A 19,429-nucleotide genomic window follows, 5' to 3' on the forward strand; every position below is an offset into this window, starting at 1 on the left:
CGCAGCTCCCTCCCGGTCCCCGGCGATGTACTGCGCCAGTGCGAGCGGCGCTGTCAATCACCGCCACGTGGACCAGAGCAGACTGCGCATGGCGGTGATTGACAGCCCCGCTCGCACAGGCGCAGTACAGGACGACCTGATGTCATCACTGGGGACTGGGAGGGAGCTGCGGCAAATGGCTGACGGCAGAGCTGCGGCGAAGGAAATTCTGGGAGATTGGGGCTGGAGGAAGCCCCGGGTAAGTAGCACTTATTTTCTGTATATTGCCTGATAACTCCTTTAAGTTTTGAAGTGGCAGACCAAGAAAAAAAAAACAAAAAAAAAAAAAACACATCGCAGACAGACAGAAGTGACGAATGGTGAGAACAGTCAGAGTCAACCCACAGACCAGCACCAAAGACCTACAACATCATCTTGCTGCAGATGAAGTCACTGTGCATCGTTCAACCATTCGGCGCACTTTACACAAGGAAGTATAACAAGGGGTGTTATGCATGGAGGAAAAACACCACAGCATTCCAAGAAAAACACCTGCTACCTACAGTAAAATATGGTGGTGGTTCCATCATACTGTGGGGCTGTGTGTCCAGTGCAGGGACTGGGAATCTTGTCAAAGTTGAGGGACGCATGGATTCCACTCAGTATCAGCAGATTCTGATGACCAATGTCCAAGAATCATTGACAAAACTGAAGCTGCGCCGGGGCTGGATCTTTCAACAAGACAATGACCCTAAACACCGCTCAAAATCCACTAAGGCATTCATGTAGATTAACAAGTACAACGTTCTGGAATGGTCATCTCAGTCCCCTGACCTGAATATAATTGAATATCTGTGGTGTGAGTTAAAAAGAGCTGCCCATGCTGGGAAGCCATCAAACCTGAATGAACTAGATATGTTTTGTAAAGAGGAATGGTCCAAAATACCTTCAACCAGAATCCAGACTCTCACTGGAACCTACAGGAAGTGTTTAGAGGCTGTAACTTCTGCAAAACGGAGGATCTACTAAATATTGATTTCATTTCTTCTTTGTGGTGCCCGAATGTATGCACCTGCCTAATTTTGTTCAATTATTGCATGCTTTGTGTAAATCCAATAAAATTAATTTCACTTCTCAACTATCACGGTGTTTCCTCTATATGATATATTTAACTTACATTTTTTATCATAACAACCAACGATTTATACAGGAAAATAATGACGATTAACAAGGTTGCCCAAACCTTTGCATCCCACTGTATGGATGATGTCCAGAACAAAAACCAAACCTCCCCCCCATGTCTGGCCTCTGCCCCTACCACCCGCACATGTCCAATTGCTGCTGTAATGTTAGTAAATTAGAAATTGAGAGATTGCAGCCTCTCAGTAGTGAGAGATTTTTGTCAGTCCAGACTGCGCTGGAAAAAAAAAAAAAAAAAAAAAAAAAAAAAAAAAACTTGTGCTGCGGTTGCTGCCTGCAACTGTTATTAATTCACACAACTCTATGTCCGGTTATGTCCCAGCCTGACCTCTTATAGATGTTGCAGATGTAATCAGACAGATAGTAATTTGCATATCTCCCAGCATCCCTCTGATATGTGTCCCAGGCTGCCCTCTAGCTGCAGATGTCGCAGCTGCAATTTCACAGCTATTAATTCACAAATCTCTCAGCAACCCAATGACCTGTTATGTCCCAAGGCTGCCCTCTAGCTAAAGATGCGGCATCTGCAATCGCACAGCCACTAAGGCCCAGTTCACATCTGCGTTTTGGGCCAGATCCGGTCAGCGGATGCAGTGTCCGCTTCACCAGATCTGGATGGCTCAGTCCGTGGCCCATTCACATAGTGAAAACGGATCTGATCAATGATTGATCGGATACGTTTTCACTCAGCAAATACATATCTTATCTTGTGCAGCAGCCGGCGGTAGAGGCTTCCTCTTCTTCCGCTGTGATTACACAGTGCGTCATGTAGTCACATGACGCGGAAGAAGACAGAAGCCTCTACCTCCAGCTGCTGCACAAGATTAAGTATGTATTCAGCCTCCCTAGCCCACCCGCCCGCTGCACCCTCCCATCGCTCAGGATCGCGTCAGCCCATGCCCCCATCCCCCGTGGAAGGGTCCGTTTGTTCACCAGTGTGAAGAAACGTTCCGTTTCCCCATTGCCCCTAATGCTGCAGTATTTTTTTTCTGGATCCGTTACGCTAAGCAGAACGGTCCGGAAAATTAGGGCCTGCCGCATTTTTTGGATCTGGGGGCCGGAACGTACCTGTACCAACGGACGCATGTGAACGGATCCGTAGGTTAACATTGGATCCATTTACATCTGTTCCGTTTGTACAGTATACATTCCGCTTACGTTCTGGAAAAAAATGCTGATGTGAACCGGGCCCAATTCACCTCTCTTATTGATCTTATTTGACTGTGGCGTGAGTAGGAAGTTCTAACTACATGATTGCAGAAAACTGCTAACCCAATTCAAATGTGCTGGATCAATTATGATATCCCGATCTCAAGCCCAATGCCTACAGCCAATTCACTGCAAGGAACCACATGACTATAATACGTACCTCTTCAGACAGAGTGTCGCTGAGGACATCATGCACTAAACTTTCCACCACCTCCTGCTTTATCACCCCTTCACGTTCAAAGCGGTCTCCAAGCTCCGCCAGCTGAGCACCAATCCTGCGGCAAAGCTCCTCGTCTAGGTTAGGATGCGGCCCTGAAGAGGGAAGACATGCAAGATTGCTCATTGCTACCTCACACAATATGCAATATAGATCACATGACTAATGTCACTCTGGGGGAAGGGACAAGCGACAGATAGGGCTCTATCAGCCTCCATATCAGTCTGAAACAAAAAATGGAAGCCAAGACAAAAAAATAAGAATAAAAAATTACATGGTATTTTATGGGAAGGCCCCTGAGCGGCTGGCACACTTCCTGGCTAGTTTCCCATTACAGGTTGTCAGCCTCTTAACAGTTCAACAATCTTGTCGATTACAAAATGAACACTGCAATGTGGTTGGCCAGTTTCACAATCATGTAGAGACAACCACAGTGCAGAGCAAGGAAATATGGGAGAAAATCTCCTTGCTGGAGTCCAGAAGCATCATAAGAAACCAGATGAGGGCTCCACCCACCAGACTACCAGTTACATTACATGACAGTCCTATGCAGTTTTTTGCTTTAAACAAACAACAACAACAACAACAACAAAAGGAGGAATGGTGACAAATAGACATTTCTAACCTGAATTTCCACTCTAAAAGTGGCTGAAACTTAACCAGATATTTTATTTCCTGTTTTGAGGTCTCTAATCTTCAGCTCCTGTGGCTGTAAGCATCCCAATAAGACTGGAGCTTCTACCTGAATCTTCACACTGCTCTTACATGTTTGTTGGGCATCATTTTGATTGTCAGTCTGATGTCTTACAGGTAACCCACATCTGTCAAAACAACAGGAAGCCTCCTGCCTCTCCACCCTTCTTCATAGGACAGATATATGAAAGTCATGTGACCTGCATTACTTGTGCCAATGTGGCCTATTTAACCAGCTGGGCGTTACGGACGAGCTCAGCTCGTCCAGTAATGCCGCGCTGGATTGCTCAGGCACTGGTGGGCCGATTTTCAAATGTTTTTTTCATACACGCAGCTAGCACTTTGTCAATTGCTGCGAAAGAGGGCCCTTCCACAGACCCCTTGCGCAGCCCTGGCCAATCACAGCCAGGCTGCGCTATGGGGTGGATCGGGACTCCCTCTGACGTCACGACGTTATTCCGTTCGTCGCCATGGCGACGTGAGAAGCCCTGAAGGAAATCCTGTTCAGAACGGGATTTCCTGATGGGCATGATTGCCGGCGGCGATTGGAAGAGGTAGGGGGATGCCGCAGGGAGGGGGGGGGGGGGGGAAATCATGTAGGCTAGCTACATGATAAAAAAAAATTAGGTAAAAAAACAAAAAAACACCCGCGGCCATGGGATTTCAAAACGCCAGGCAGTTTAATGTGTGCAAGTGGCGGGGGAGCAGTTGGGCAGAAACCTTGGAAACCATCCATACATTTCTAGTTTTAGTTTTGAATGTCTTTACACTGGATCACTAGAGCTAAAGCCATCTCCTTACTCCCGCTGAATTTTTAATATGGTTGGAAAATCTGCTTGCAAAAGACATGGCAGAGGTCCAGACATATTGGAAGCCAGTGGGGTAGTGCAGCTGGCCACCATCCACACATCACTGAAATATCTTTCCGGAATGGAATGACCCAACTGGTCAGTTCAGTTGGGTCATTCCAACAAAGGATGCCACACCCATCTCAGTTCTGGATACTCATCACTTCCACATGTGACTTACCACCATCCGGCACAACATGTTCTGCAGATTCCCCAACCTGTGAAGAGATGCATTTCATAGGAGGTCCTCCATCAGCCTCCAAATACCCATCTTTTTCAATAGATTGTGCCAGACATTCCACAGCCTGCTGGAAGTCAGGACTTGAATCCTTCTGGCTCTGAAGGAATCCAAGCAGAATGAGGTCCACTGTCATCCTTGCTATCCTGTATGGGTAAAAAAATAAATAAATAAATAAATTTAAAAAAAAAAGTTTTTTTTATTATTGCTCATATTCACATGGAACTCACATATTACCAAGTGCTATACATATTATGTTAATATTTTTTACCTGTTCTACAAGAGCTCACCGTTGTGTTCCCCCTACCCACATGGGTTACAAAAGGTGATCAAGATATCAGGTGATACATGCCTTGTACACACATTCCATTAGTGTGCTGCTTAACAATCGTTCAGGCGGCACTGTAAGGCAGAAACACTACCTAGCTATAGCGGTGTGTACTGTTCACTGGAGATGGGAGGATTGGATAGGTGCACAATGCAATTGTTTATCGCCGTTTAGTGATGCAGGGGTCAGATCACTAAATTATGAGGGGCACCTGTATACACTCTCAAGATGAAAAGAGCAGAGTCCTCCAGCACAGAATATTTCAGGGGAAGGGGTACATAGTGGAAGGAGCAGAGTCCTCCAGCAGAGTATGTCAGAAGAACATAGCAGAAGGAGCAGAGTCTTCCAGAATAGAGTATACCAGGGCAAGGGGTACATAGTGGAAGGAGCAGAGTCCTCCAGTACAAAGTACACCAGGGGAAGAAGCAGAGACCTCCATCCTAGAGTATATTAGGGGAAGGGGTACATAGTGGAAGGATCAGAGTCCTCCAGTACAGAGTATACTAGGGGAAGGGTACATAGTGGAAGGAGCAGAGTCCTGCAGTAAAGGGTATATCAGGGTAAGGCATACATAATAGAAGGAGCAGAGTCCTCCAGTATAGAGTATACCAGGGGAAGGGGTACACAGTGGAAGGAGCAGAGTCCTCCAGCACAGAATATTTCAGGGGAAGGGGTACATAGTGGAAGGAGCAGAGTCCTCCAGCAGAGTAGATCAGAAGAACATAGCAGAATGAGCAGAGAGTCTTCCAGAATAGAGTATACCAGGGCAAGGGGTACATAGTGGAAGGAGCAGAGTTCTCCAGTACAGAGTATAACAGGGGAAGGCATACATAGTGGAAGGAGCAGAGTCCTCCAGTACAAAGTACACCAGGTGAAGGGGTACACAGTGGAAGAAGCAGAGACCTCCATCCCAGAGTATATTAGGGGAAGGTGTACATAGTGGACGGAGCAGAGTCCTCCAGTATAGAGTATACCAGCGGAAGGGGTACATAGTGGAAGGAGCAGAGTCCTCTAGTATAGAGTATACCAGGTGAAGGGGTACACAGTGGAAGGAGCAGAGTCCTCCATCATATAGTATAGCAGAAAAAGGGGTACACAGTGGAAGGAGCAAAGTCTAGTGGTGGTCATGTCGGACAACTTGTGGAGAAGCAGGTTTTTTATTTGATCAGCTGATAGATTTGCAAAGCTCTGATTGGCAGCGATCACATCCTGATTTAGCACATGATCGTGACTGGCACATCAGAGACTTACATATCTATCACCTGACCAAACTGATCACATGCTTCTCCACGAGTTCTCCTATACATCACCATCACTAGCAGAGTCCTCCAGTACAGAGTATACCAGGGGGAGGGGTATATAGTGGAAGCTTCCTGTACAGAGTATATCAGGGGTAGAGGTGGATAGTGGAAGGAGCAGAGTCCTCCAGCACAGAGTATGTCAGAGGGACAGAGAAGAAGGAGCAGTGTCCTCCAGTATAGAGTATATCAGTGGAAGGAGCAGAGGTCTCCAGCACACAGTATAATCAGAGGAAGGAGTACATAGTGGAAGGAGCAGGTCTCTAGCACAGAGTATATCAGGGGAAGGAGAACATAGTGGAAAGAGCAGAGTCCTCCAGCACAGATTTTATCAGGGGAAGATGTAGATAGTGAAAAGAGCAGAGTCCTCTAGTACAGAATATACCGGGGGAAGAGGTACATAATGGAAGGAGCAGAGTCCTCTAGCACAGAATATACCGGGGGAAGAGGTACATAATGGAAGGAGCAGAGTCCTCTAGCACAGAGTTTATCAGGATTATAGATGGTCAATGAGATGCAGATTCTGGCCTGTATGTACATTGTAGGCAGCTTGTAACTGGGCCAATCCTAATGGCCAGGAAGTGCATTTTTGATGGTCCAGTTCCAACCAGCATACACATTAGCTTAAATTCACTAAGCTTATATCCTGTATTTAATAACGTTTGAGTTATCACCATGGTGATAAGGCACGTAGTATTCAAGAAACATTTTACCTCAGGCAAACCTAAAGTTAAATCTTCTGTCTTTAAAGTGGACCCAAATTAAAAATACAAGATTTCAGAAATAAAAGCTATTTTCTAAATTATAATAAATAAATAGCAGCCTTTTTTCAGCTGCATGATGACAAATATAAAATATTTTACATTTATTGGAGGAACCCCTCCCTTCCTTTCAAATTGCCGGGATTTTTGCAGCAAACTGGTGGAGCAGATGGTGTCCGGCAATGGAGGAATTGCTAATGGCTGCCCCCAGTATAACCCTAGCTATGAAAAGAGAAGGGTGAAAAGCATGCACTGAAATGCTCATAGGCTTGAAGGAGTGTTTATTTATCTTTGTATGTGTCAGAGTGGTGCAACTAAATATTTTTAATTAAAAAAATGTTTGGTTTGGGTCCGCTTTAAGTTAAGGTGAGATCTCTAGAGTTACCGCCTCAATCCTTAAAATAAAAGTTAAAGGGATGCTTAAGTCATCCAAAAAAAAAAAAAAAAAAAAAGACTTTTACTCACCTGGGGCTTTTACCAGCCCCCTGCAGCCATCCTGTGCCCTCGTAGTCTCGATCAGATGCTCCTGTCCCCAGCCGGCAGCCACTTCCGTTTCGGCGACAGGCCCAACAGGCCTGGGAACCCGAGTGATTCTTCGCATTCCTGGCCGCAATAGAGTCCTCTATACTGCTATTGCGGACATAAACGTGAAGAATCACTCGTGTTCTGAGGCCTGTCGCCGAAAACGGAAGTGGCTGCCGGCGGGGGACAGGAGCATCTGATCGAGACTACGAGGGATCAGGATGGCTGCAGGGGGCTGGTAGAAGCCCCAGGTGAGTAAAACTAATTTTTTGGGGGGTGACTTAAGTGTCACTTTAAAGACAGGCTGCATGTGAAAATAACTACAGAGGAGGTAACTTAAGGACTGAAGAGATAAGATAACTCTCTCACTGCGAAAACGTATCTCTACACCTTAATAAGGCAAGATCGATATGTGGAGGAAAGTTTTCTTTTGCTTATCTTCAGCATAATTTTAGTGAATTGAGGCAATTGTATTAAATTTACATGAAAGTTAGAATGGTGAGCATCTCACTGACCAATTCTAACCAGGTTAGTACAGTCCTCCAGCACACAAAACACAGTTTGATGTATCAGGAGAGGAGAGTTAGATAATAATGGGAGGAGAAGAGTACTCCAGCAGGAGAGTACCGTATGTCAGGAGAGGAGAGCTGGTGAGAAGCGTAGAGTCCTCCAGAAAAACAGTGGATTGTTCATAGAGAAGTGTTAACCTCCTGGGCGATAATCCCGAGCTGAGCTCGGGGGTATGTCGCGCAGGAGAATTTCTCCCCGGTGGGCCAATTTGCATCTTTTTTTTTTTGTTACACGCAGCTAGCACTTTGCTAGCTGCGTGTAACTTCCGATCGCCGCCGATCCACTGCTACCCGCCGTGCCGTGCAGCCCCCCCCCCCCAGACCCCTTGCGCAGCCTGGCCAATCAGTGCCAGGCAGCGCTGTGGGGTGGATCGGGACTCCCTCTGACATCGGTGACGTCATCGCGAGCATCGCCATGGCGGCGGGGGAAGCCTAGCAGGAGATCCCGTTCTGAACGGAATCTCCTGCTTGCGCTGATCGCCGGAGGCGATCGGAGGGGGTGGGGGGGATGCCGCTGCACAGCGGCTATCATGTAGCTAGCGCTAGGCTAGCTACATGATTAAAAAAACAAAACAAAACAAAAACACACCTTCTCCAGCAGCAGGAAAGTTAGATAGCAGAAAGAGCAGGGTCCTTCCAACAGCAGAGTATATCAGAAGAAGGCCATTTGAAGGCCAACTGGCAATTTGATCTGACAAATATCTGCCAGAACACAGAATACACCCACAGTGCAGCAGGTTTACTAAAGCAAATGTGCACCAATATGTCACTTAGCTGATTATAAACATCGAATAAGGTGTTGAGGGAAAACACAGGATGTTTACTAGACAAATGACAAGACAAATAACATTTATATTGCGCTTTTCTCCTTGCGGACTCAAAGCGCCAGAGCAGAGCAGCAGCCACTAGGGCGCGCTCTATTGGCAGTAGCAGTGTAAGGGAGACTTGCCAAAGGTCTCCTACTGAATTAGTGCTGGCTTACTGAACAGGCAGAGCCGAGATTCGAACCCTGGTCTCCTGTGTCAGAGCCCTTAACCATTACACCATCATTACTGCACATGGCAGCATGCTCAGAACTCACTGCAGTGTCACTGCTCTTCACTGATGATGCAGAGCCTCCTTCAGTGCAGAGTATAGCAAGAGAAAGCAATTAATCTGCGTACGCACTTTAACCTTTCCTTGGCAAAAACGATCGTTCTGGATCATTTCAGCCAAAAATCTAGTGTCCTCTAATGTAGTTGGCCTCCCCTGTCACGATCAGGCAGGATAGATCATTCTTGCTTAAAGGATACCACAACTGACATGTGGCATAATGAGATAGACATGGGCATGTATAGTGCCTAGCACACAAATAACTATGCTGTGTTCCTTTTTTTCTTTCTCTGCCTGAAAGAGGTAAATATCAGGTATGAAAGTGGCTGACTCAGTCCTGACTCAGACAGGAAGTGACTACAGTGTGACCTTCACTGATAAGAAATTCCAACTATAAAACACTTTCCTAGCAGAAAATGGCTTCTGAGAGCAAGAAAGAGATAAAAAAGGGGGAATTTCTTATCAGTGAGGGTCACACTGTAGTCACTTCCTGTCTGAGTCAGGACTGAGTCAGCCACTTACATACCTGATATTTACCTCTTTCAGGCAGAGAAAGAAAAAAAGGAACACAGCATAGTTATTTGTGTGCTAGGCACTGTACATACCCATGTCTATCTCATTATGCCACATGTCAGTTGTGGTATCCTTTAAAGAGCATTCTTCTGCAGGAGTTTCTATTGAAGCTACCACAGTGGGACTCAGTTTGCTCCTCCTACCAGTACCACTACCCCTCTTTATAGAGCAGGACACGCTGCTCAGCTCCTGCTGCCGCAATCTCTAATCATTATTTCTGGCGCAAAAATACAGTGCAGTATAAGATAATGGAAAGAGGCCAAAGGGTCTGATGCAGTAAAATCAAGTTGCCGTGCGCAGGGATGCACATGGTACTGAGGATTAACAGCCGGTGCTCTCCTGCGATAGAAACGATAACATTTCTGTGCACTCCTTGCCCATGGCAACTTTACTGGGCGTTACTGCGTCAGGACAACAGAGGTGGATTTAGGCAATACCTAAATGACTAATGTACAAAGTGTTTTTTTACATGCTTTAAAGACTGTTTTTTTTCTTCAGACATACAGATTTATAATTACTGCATTAGCGTTTTTGACAAACAGCATGTTTTCAGACAACTAACACCAGACGACGCATCACTTTGGAAAGAACACTGCAGAATATTACAGATCTGTTGGAAGATTATCATTATACAGGGTTCTCCCCAGGTTCTTTTAGCCGGGTGCTCCTCAGCACCCGGCTGTCATCGGCTCACTTCCTCCTCTGCTGTAAGCAGAGTTGTGCAGAGAAGCACTAGCCCTGCATTCTCTTATCTTGTCCCACCCGGCTACTTTTTCATGGTAGAAAAAAAAATATTTGGAGAACACCGATTATACAGTCAGCACCTTGTTGGGACAGTTATTTCACATTCAATCCGCTCTAAAGAAAATGCAGTGATGTCATAGTCTTTACCCACGTCCAGCACACCGAATGGCAGATATGAGTCATATTTCCTGCAAAAATTTCTGAACGCTGCATGTATAAGACCTAAGATTGCCCTCAAAGAAAACAATCTGCTTCCTATGATGTTCTGCGACAACATATAAACATCTTTTCCAACTTGAATTTTGTTTTATTTTCTGTGCAGCTTAGAATTGGACCAGTTAAATACAGCTGCTGGCAGTTTTAATTGGTCCCTTTACTAGCTGCATACAAATCACAACAAAATGTGTATCAAGTTGAAAAAAATTGACAGATTGTCATGTCTATAAAACACAGATAGATAAGAGGAGTTACAATAAATGGAACTGGGTATATGGAGGCAGCCATATTTAAATGAGTGCTGTGTGTCAGGCTTTTCCACTGATCGCCAGACTCAGTCACTAACCTACAAACAGGCAGTGTAATAGCAGTTTATGTAGTCTTAGTGCTGCTCTTGGTCACCAATGTGCACCGGCTCCTTGAGGGCTCGTTTCCACTAGTGCGGCGTGCGGCTCGTAGACGCACGCCGGCACTGTGCGGGTGGGCGGGATTGCAGGCGAATCCCATGAGCCGTGCCATGCACGGCTATGGGAAACGCAGCCTCCGCCGCAAATTCTGTAGGGGGTTCCGGCCGAATCGCTACTGCAAGCGATTCGACCGGCGGCGCAGTTATCCCCTATGGCAGAGTTTCCCCGTGCGATTTTCCTGCGGGGAAACTCTGCGGATTCGCGGCCGTTTCCGCGACAGTGGAAATGGGCCCTGAAGGATAAAATTAATCTCTTTTGAGCTAACACTAACCTTCCCCTCTCAGATGCCCAACACTAAAATTACCCCTTTCCTCTGCATAAAGGTGGCCACACATGATACAATAGAATGATCCAATTTTCATAAAAAAGATCAGATTTCCCGAAAAATCTAACACTTTTATTCAAGCAAGAAATCCGATCTGATTTTCTGTTTTTATTCAATAAAAATCTATCAGGAATGGTGGATTTTTGTGATCAATTTTGTATGAAAATTGAAAGGTGTGTGGTAGATTGTCAGTTCATTAATATATTTGAACCCAAGCAATTTTCTCAGTTTCCAATCATTTTTATCATAATTGAGGAAAAATGTAACATGTGTGTGGTACATTGGTCAGATTTTTGAAATGTTACAATCAGTCAGAAAAATTGATTGCAATTCTTGAATTGAACAGATATTTAAAAAAAAATAAAAAAAATTGTATGGTCTTAACACTAACCTCCCTCACTAAGATGTCCAACACCCAACTCTAACCTCCAGCCTTGTCAGATTCTTAACACTAACTTCCCCCTCTGTCAACACCTAACACTAACCTCATGGCCCTGTTTGATGCCTAAAACAAACTTCCCCTCTCCAACACTGAATTCTAACCACACTCCAGACAGAAAAAAATGTGACAGATGACAGGTTTTGGGCCAGTCCATCTTTTTAAAAGGGGGAGTTTCAGGGCTTTCTTTGTTTTCAACAGCATTTCCTGAACAACAGTTGCAAAATTTAACTGACAAAATAGTGTGCAAGTGATTAGGGAGGCCGGCTGGTATCTTGCCATTTTGGCAGTTAAACTGCTGTTCAGGAAATGCTGTTGAAAACAAAGAAAGCCCTGAGAATCCCCCTTAAAAAGATGGACTGGCCCAAAACCTGTCATCTGTCGCATTTTTTAACTGCCTACTTTTTTCGCGAAAGAACCCCTTTAAAGTTATTTTTATTCAACCAGCAAGTAATATGATGGGAAATGACATCTCCCAAAAGATAATAAGATGATTTACAAGAGGCATTATTGTGGGTAAAAAAAAAAAAATAAAAAAAAAAAAATAATAATAATAACTCAGCTTTTATTTACATTTGAGCAAAAAGTGTCCAGTCCAAAATTATTCATACCTGTCACAGTTTGTGGGAAAATCCAAAGTTCTATACCATTCCAAATAGTCCAAGCTGTTCTAAAGCATCCAAATTACCCTGAATCCAAGGATCACCACCAAGGCCATCCTGGTGATTCTTGGCTCTGCTGGTGGCAATGTCTCATGGCAGACAATCCAACGGACACTGCGCACTACTGGGTTCCACGGATGCAGAAGGAGGATGTCACTTCTTATCTGGACAAAGAAGAAGACTTCTTGTCTTCCGTGTTATGGTCAGATGAAACAAAAATTGAATGGTTTGGTCACAAAAAAAAAGTGAAGCCTTCAACCCAAGGAACACACACTGTCAAACATGGTGGTGAGAACCTAATGCTTTGGGGGTGTTTTTCAGCCAATAGACCAGGAATCCTAATCACCATAAATGGCACCATGAAAAAAAAAGGAGCAAAACGGGATTCTCAACAACAACATGAGGCAGTCTGCAGAGAAACTTGGCATTGGCCACCAGTGGACATTTCAGCATGACAATGACCCAAAACACACAGCAAAAAGTGGTGAATAAATAGTTAGCAGACAACAACATTAACATTTTGGAGTGGCCCAGCCAGAGTCCTCCTGACTTGAATCTGTGGAGGGAACTAAAGATCAGGGTGATGGCAAGAAGACCCTCCAACCTGAAAGATTTGGAGCTCATCGCTAAAGATGAATGGGCAAAGAATAACTATAAAGACATGCAAAAAGCTGGTCTGCAATTATAGGAAGCATTTGATTGCTGTAATAGCCAATAAAGGCTTTTCTATAGATTATTGAGAAGTGTATGAATAATTTTGGTCTGGACACTTTTTGCTCAAATGTAAATAAAAGCTGAGAAAGTTTTTTTCCACAATAATGCCTCTTGTACATTGTCTTATTATCTTTTGGGAGACACCTATGTCATTTCCCGGCAAAAAAAAAAAAAAAAAAAACACACAACTTGCTGGTTGAATAAAAGTAACTAAGTCAAAATTTGTCTTCTCAAATCGGTATTTCGGGCGTCCGCATTGAGCCATCTGAGCTAGAATTGCTAATGCTTAATAAAAGATAGGTCCAAGCAAATATCAAGATACTATGCTACTATACTACAAAAACAGACTGGTTATGCCAAATATGACAAAGCAAAGCAAAAATAGCAAGTGCCCCCTCTTGAATTTTCTGAGGCAGCTTGGTCTGAATTTGAAACATTTTATATGTCATCGGTTATAAGTGCTCAAGATAAATTAGTTCAAATTAAATGGTTTCATCAATCATATCTCTCTCCAAACAAGTTATCTAAAATGGGCCCAAATACAAGCTAGGAGTGCTTTAAGTGCGGATGCCCGAACGCAGATTTCTTACACATTGGCCTCAATTCACTAAGCTTTATCAAACACTTTATCAAACGTTTGATAATTTACCTCATGGGTAAAATCTAATTTTGAATTCACTTAGGTGTTACATATTTGTCAAATGTTTTATCAATAAAACATTCAATAAATCTATAACACCTTAGTGAATTCAAAATTAGATTTTACCCATGAGGTAAATTATCAAACGTTTGATAAAGTGTTTGATAAAGCTTAGTGAATTGAGGCCTGTGTGTGGTGGTGTGCTCCAGTACAGGCCTACTGGAACTCAGTATCTTCCTTCCTATCACAAATGCTCAAGAGGCCGGTTGATCTTTCAATTAAGGCCAGTATGCTCGGGAATATTGATAACACATCATGTGGGTCACATAAGAAAAAACACTTTTGATAATAGCTTTTTTTCTATGTTCTATTCAAATGGAAAAAAACTGGTGGCTCCTGTGCTGGAGGACTTTCTCATTTTAGTGAATAAAAATATACCTCTATATATAACTCACCAAATTAGGGGTCACCCCAACAAACAGGGCTGTGGAGTCAGAGTCGAGGCAATTTTGGGCACCCGGAATAGGAGTCGTCGATTTCATAAACTGAGGAGTCAGAGTCGGGAGTCGGCTGATTTTTGTACAAAATCCACATCCCTGTTAAGTATTAGACTAAGGAGTCGAAGTCATTTTGGGGAGTTGGAGTCGGAGTCGTGATTTCATAAACTGAGGAGTCGGAGTTGGAAGATTTTTCTACCGACTCCACAGCCCTGCCAACAATTTTTAATAAAGTATGGGTTGATGATGACACCTCAGTTATCCCGAATCTAGAGATTATTGTGAATGTATCAGACTTGTACTTATAGATGTTATGATTTTCACATTTCTTTTCCTATCATATTGCAAATGTTTTATATATAATGTATACACACACACACACACACACAATTGTGCATAGGAAGCCAAAATGGAGAGATTATGGTTTCAGTTAAGAGTGGGTACAATCACCCAATGAGCGGGGGAGCCCTCAAAAAGCATAGTAATGTCAACCTACGCTGTAGCTGTGTACATGGTTGGTTAATTTTTGTACAACAATCATCTTGGTGGGTACAACTGCACCTGTGTCTGCTAAACTACCTCTGCTGAATATATTTTATTGGGACTTAGAGACCGTAGACAATGTCAGGGTGAGTGAGGGACTGCGGTGCTACTGGTCACGCAACTACCTGCCTGGGGGTTGGAGTCGAGGAGTCAGGGCAATTTTGGGCACCCAGAGTCGGGGTTTCATAAACTGAGGAGTCGGGAGTTGGAGTCGAGTGATTTTTGTACAAAATCCACAGCCCTGTTAAATATTAGACTAAGGAGTCGGAGTTGAGGAGTCGAAGTCGGGGCCATTTTGGTTACCCGGAGTCGGAGTCGTGGTTTCATAAACTGAGGAGTCAGAGTCGGGAGTCGGCTGATTTTTGTACAAAATCCACATCCCTGTTAAGTATTAGACTAAGGAGTCGAAGTCATTTTGGGGAGTTGGAGTCGGAGTCGTGATTTCATAAACTGAGGAGTCGGAGTTGGAAGATTTTTCTACCGACTCCACAGCCCTGCCAACAATTTTTAATAAAGTATGGGTTGATGATGACACATCAGTTATCCCGAATCTAGAGATTAATGTGAATGTATCAGACTTGTACTTATAGATGTTATGATTTTCACATTTCTTTTCCTATCATATTGCAAATGTTTTATATATAATGTATACACACACACACACACACAATTGTGCATAGGAAGCCAAAATGAAGAGATTATGGTTTCAGTTAAGAGTAGGTACAATCACCCAATGAGCGGGGGAGCCCTCAAAAAGCATAGTAATGTCAACCTACGCTGTAGCTGTGTACATGGTTGGTTAATTTTTGTACAACAATCATCTTGGTGGGTACAACTGCACCTGTGTCTGCTAAACTACCTCTGCTGAATATATTTTATTGGGACTTAGAGACCGTAGACAATGTCAGGGTGAGTGAGGGACTGCGGTGCTACTGGTCACGCAACTACCTGCCTGGGGGTTGGAGTCGAGGAGTCAAGGCAATTTTGGGCACCCAGAGTCGGGGTTTCATAAACTGAGGAGTCGGGAGTTGGAGTCGAGTGATTTTTGTACAAAATCCACAGCCCTGTTAAATATTAGACTAAGGAGTCGGAGTTGAGGAGTCGAAGTCGGGGCCATTTTGGTTACCCGGAGTCGGAGTTGTGGTTTCATAAACTGAGGAGTCGGGAGTTGGAGTCGAGTGATTTTTGTACAAAATCCACAGCCCTGTTAAATATTAGACTAAGGAGTCGGAGTTGAGGAGTCGAAGTCGGGGCCATTTTGGTTACCCGGAGTCGGAGTCGTGGTTTCATAAACTGAGGAGTCAGAGTCGGGAGTCGGCTGATTTTTGTACAAAATCCACATCCCTGTTAAGTATTAGACTAAGGAGTCGAAGTCATTTTGGGGAGTTTGAGTCGGAGTCGTGATTTCATAAACTGAGGAGTCGGAGTTGGAAGATTTTTCTACCGACTCCACAGCCCTGCCAACAATTTTTAATAAAGTATGGGTTGATGATGACACATCAGTTATCCCGAATCTAGAGATTAATGTGAATGTATCAGACTTGTACTTATAGATGTTATGATTTTCACATTTCTTTTCCTATCATATTGCAAATGTTTTATATATAATGTATACACACACACACACACAATTGTGCATAGGAAGCCAAAATGAAGAGATTATGGTTTCAGTTAAGAGTAGGTACAATCACCCAATGAGCGGGGGAGCCCTCAAAAAGCATAGTAATGTCAACCTACGCTGTAGCTGTGTACATGGTTGGTTAATTTTTGTACAACAATCATCTTGGTGGGTACAACTGCACCTGTGTCTGCTAAACTACCTCTGCTGAATATATTTTATTGGGACTTAGAGACCGTAGACAATGTCAGGGTGAGTGAGGGACTGCGGTGCTACTGGTCACGCAACTACCTGCCTGGGGGTTGGAGTCGAGGAGTCAGGGCAATTTTGGGCACCCAGAGTCGGGGTTTCATAAACTGAGGAGTCGGGAGTTGGAGTCGAGTGATTTTTGTACAAAATCCACAGCCCTGTTAAATATTAGACTAAGGAGTCGGAGTTGAGGAGTCGAAGTCGGGGCCATTTTGGTTACCCGGAGTCGGAGTTGTGGTTTCATAAACTGAGGAGTCAGAGTTGGAAGATTTTTGTACCGACTTCCCAGCCCTGGTTATAACTACTTGCTGGGTCTTTTTCCTCCAACTAACTCCCCGAGCCCCATGTCCATTGGCTTCCAGGCCAGCACATAGACTTATCCCCTTGCAGAGAAATGCTTTGGCGGTTCTGTTGCATTTATGTCGCATAGACAGCGAGCAATGGCACTCTTCAAAAGGGGGGATAACGTGATTAGAACTTTATTTGAGAAGAGGACACATGGAATGTTTATTTTAGACTGAATACTATCTTTAAGTAGGATCAGAAGCTCTTACATCTTCCTCCAGCCTCACTGATGGCGCAGCTCAGCTGTTCAGCACAAATGACCCTACAGCAACCGGGAAATATTTAAACTTTACAATTCTGTCTGGCTTGATCTGTAGATAAACACCCTCAGGTGATGATTGTGCTTCATAAAGGAAATACCCAAAACTTGTTACTACAGGGCTACACTTCCAGTAACTAACCACAGATTTGCTGCCTGGAAATATCAAAACTGCTCTGACAACCCAGCTATTGGCAGATCAGCCAAAGCTGTACAGCAGGGCCTTCCTTCCTGCTTCTGTGGTGGTGACAGAAGTGGGAGCTTGGTGGGCTGAAGCAGTTTTTTTTCCAACAATTGTACGTGTCCCATCTGCCAGAAGAATGAGTTCTGGCAAAAAATAAATAAATACATCATTCAATCCAACATACAGGTGAAACTTGAAAATTAAGGTAGCCATACACTGGTCGATTTGCCATTAGATCGACCAGCTCACAGATCCCCATCTGATCGAATCTGATCAGAGAGGGATCGTATGGCTGCCTTTACTGCAAATAGATTGTGAATCGATTTCAGCCTGAAACCGATCACAATCTGTGGAGCCGCCGCTGCCGCCTGTCTCCCCCCCCCCCCCCCCCTGCATACATTACCTGAAGCTGGCTCCGGGTTCTCTTCTCCGCGCTGCACCCCGCACCGCATCCCAGCGTACACTGTGTCACTCCGTGACCAGGAAGTTCAAATAGAGCGCCCTCTATATGAACTTCCTGGTCACTGGAGTGACAAAGAAAGTTAATGTACGCTGGGATGGAAGCAAGAGCGGTGCAGCGCGGAGAAGATGCCCGGGAGCCAGCGTCAGGTAATGTATAACTGTATCGGATCGGCCGCCGCTAGCGATGCACTCCTACCCGCGGGCGATCGACGGAAGTAACCCGCACGGCGCGATCGACGGACCGATCTGATTTCGGGAGGAAATCGGATCGGCGGGTGCGTTTAGCGCGAACGATTGGCAGCAGATTCGATCCCAGTGATCGAATCGGCGGCAAATCTGCCCAGTGTATGGCCATCTTTAGAATATCAAGCATGAGTTCATTTATGACAGTAATTCTGAACCAGACTGAGAGACCGCCTAAAGCCTCAGAAACCCTTTACAGGTGTTTTTGATTAATTAGCTGATTAGAGTCTGACACTTTGAGCCTAGAATATTGAACCTTTTCATAAGCTGTAACCTGTACACCTGTGACATCCATTACCAGGCTGGATTCTATCTCTCAATAACTCCAGAGGAGAGATACCTACTGTAGCACCCATTACCAGGACCCCCACCTGCTGGATTCTCCTAACTCTCTGAGATTCCAGGGGGTGGGATCGCTGCACTCCTGTGTTCCCAGCACTGCACATCTGACTCATCCCTCTTCCTGCTCCAGTCTTCTATTGCTCAAATACTCCAGTGGTGAGATTTCTGCCCTACTGAGTTCCCAGTTTTGTAAACCTGCCACAACCATTACCAGGAGCTCCCCTACCTCTGTTGGCTTCTTACATCTCTTAGGAACTTTAGTACTGAGTTGTCAGCACTCCTGAATTCCCAGCTCTGTGAACCTGCTTCACGCATTAATAAAAATAATGGCAGTATTTGTATAGCGCCTTTCTCCTGTCGGACTCAAAGCGCTTGCAAGGCATCCACTAGAGCGCACTCAGTAGGCAGTAGCAGTGTTAAGGAGACTTGCCCAAGAAACTCCTTACTGAAATAGGTGCTGGCTTACTGAACAGGCAGAGCCGAGATTTGAACCAGGGCTCCTGTGTCAGAGGCAGAGCCCTTAACCATTACACTATCCAGCATTACGAGGGGTTCACCTATCCATGCTGTTTTTTCTGGTGTAGAGATCTCAGCTCCATCCACCCACTACACCAGTTACTAGGGCACCCGCTTCAGGACTTATTTTATGTCATGGGGAGGTAAGATAACACAGAACACACCACAGAAAAAAAAAAAAAAAAAAAAACACACCACGACTGCTATCACAAAAAAGTAGGCAGTTAAAAGCTGACAGAACCGACAGGTTTTGGGCCAGTCCATCTCTTCATGGGGGAGTTTCTTTGTTTTCAACACCATTTCCTAAACAGCAGTTTAACTGCCAAAACAGTAAGATGACAGCCAGCCCCCCTAATCACTTGCACACCATTTTGTCAGTAAGGGCCCATTCACAATAGAAGCTCTTTTCTGAGCGTTTTGTAATTGATTAGCGGTTT

At 44.5% G+C, this 19,429-nt stretch overlaps 1 protein-coding gene across 1 annotated transcript in view; it reads right to left on the reverse strand.

The window, feature by feature from the left end:
- Positions 1 to 19,429, reverse strand: part of LOC137561585 (BH3-interacting domain death agonist-like) — a 65,547-nt gene that overhangs the window by 34,214 nt on the left and 11,904 nt on the right. The window contains exons 2-3 of the mRNA XM_068272891.1: positions 4,328 to 4,530; positions 2,549 to 2,700 (exon numbers count right to left, since the gene is read on the reverse strand). Coding sequence (XP_068128992.1) covers positions 2,549 to 2,700; positions 4,328 to 4,520 — 345 coding nt within the window. The 5' untranslated portion in view covers positions 4,521 to 4,530. The remainder of the gene's footprint in view (positions 1 to 2,548; positions 2,701 to 4,327; positions 4,531 to 19,429) is intronic.

Source organism: Hyperolius riggenbachi, chromosome 3 (genome assembly GCF_040937935.1).
Source record: "Hyperolius riggenbachi isolate aHypRig1 chromosome 3, aHypRig1.pri, whole genome shotgun sequence".
NCBI classification, from domain to species: Eukaryota; Metazoa; Chordata; class Amphibia; order Anura; family Hyperoliidae; genus Hyperolius; species Hyperolius riggenbachi.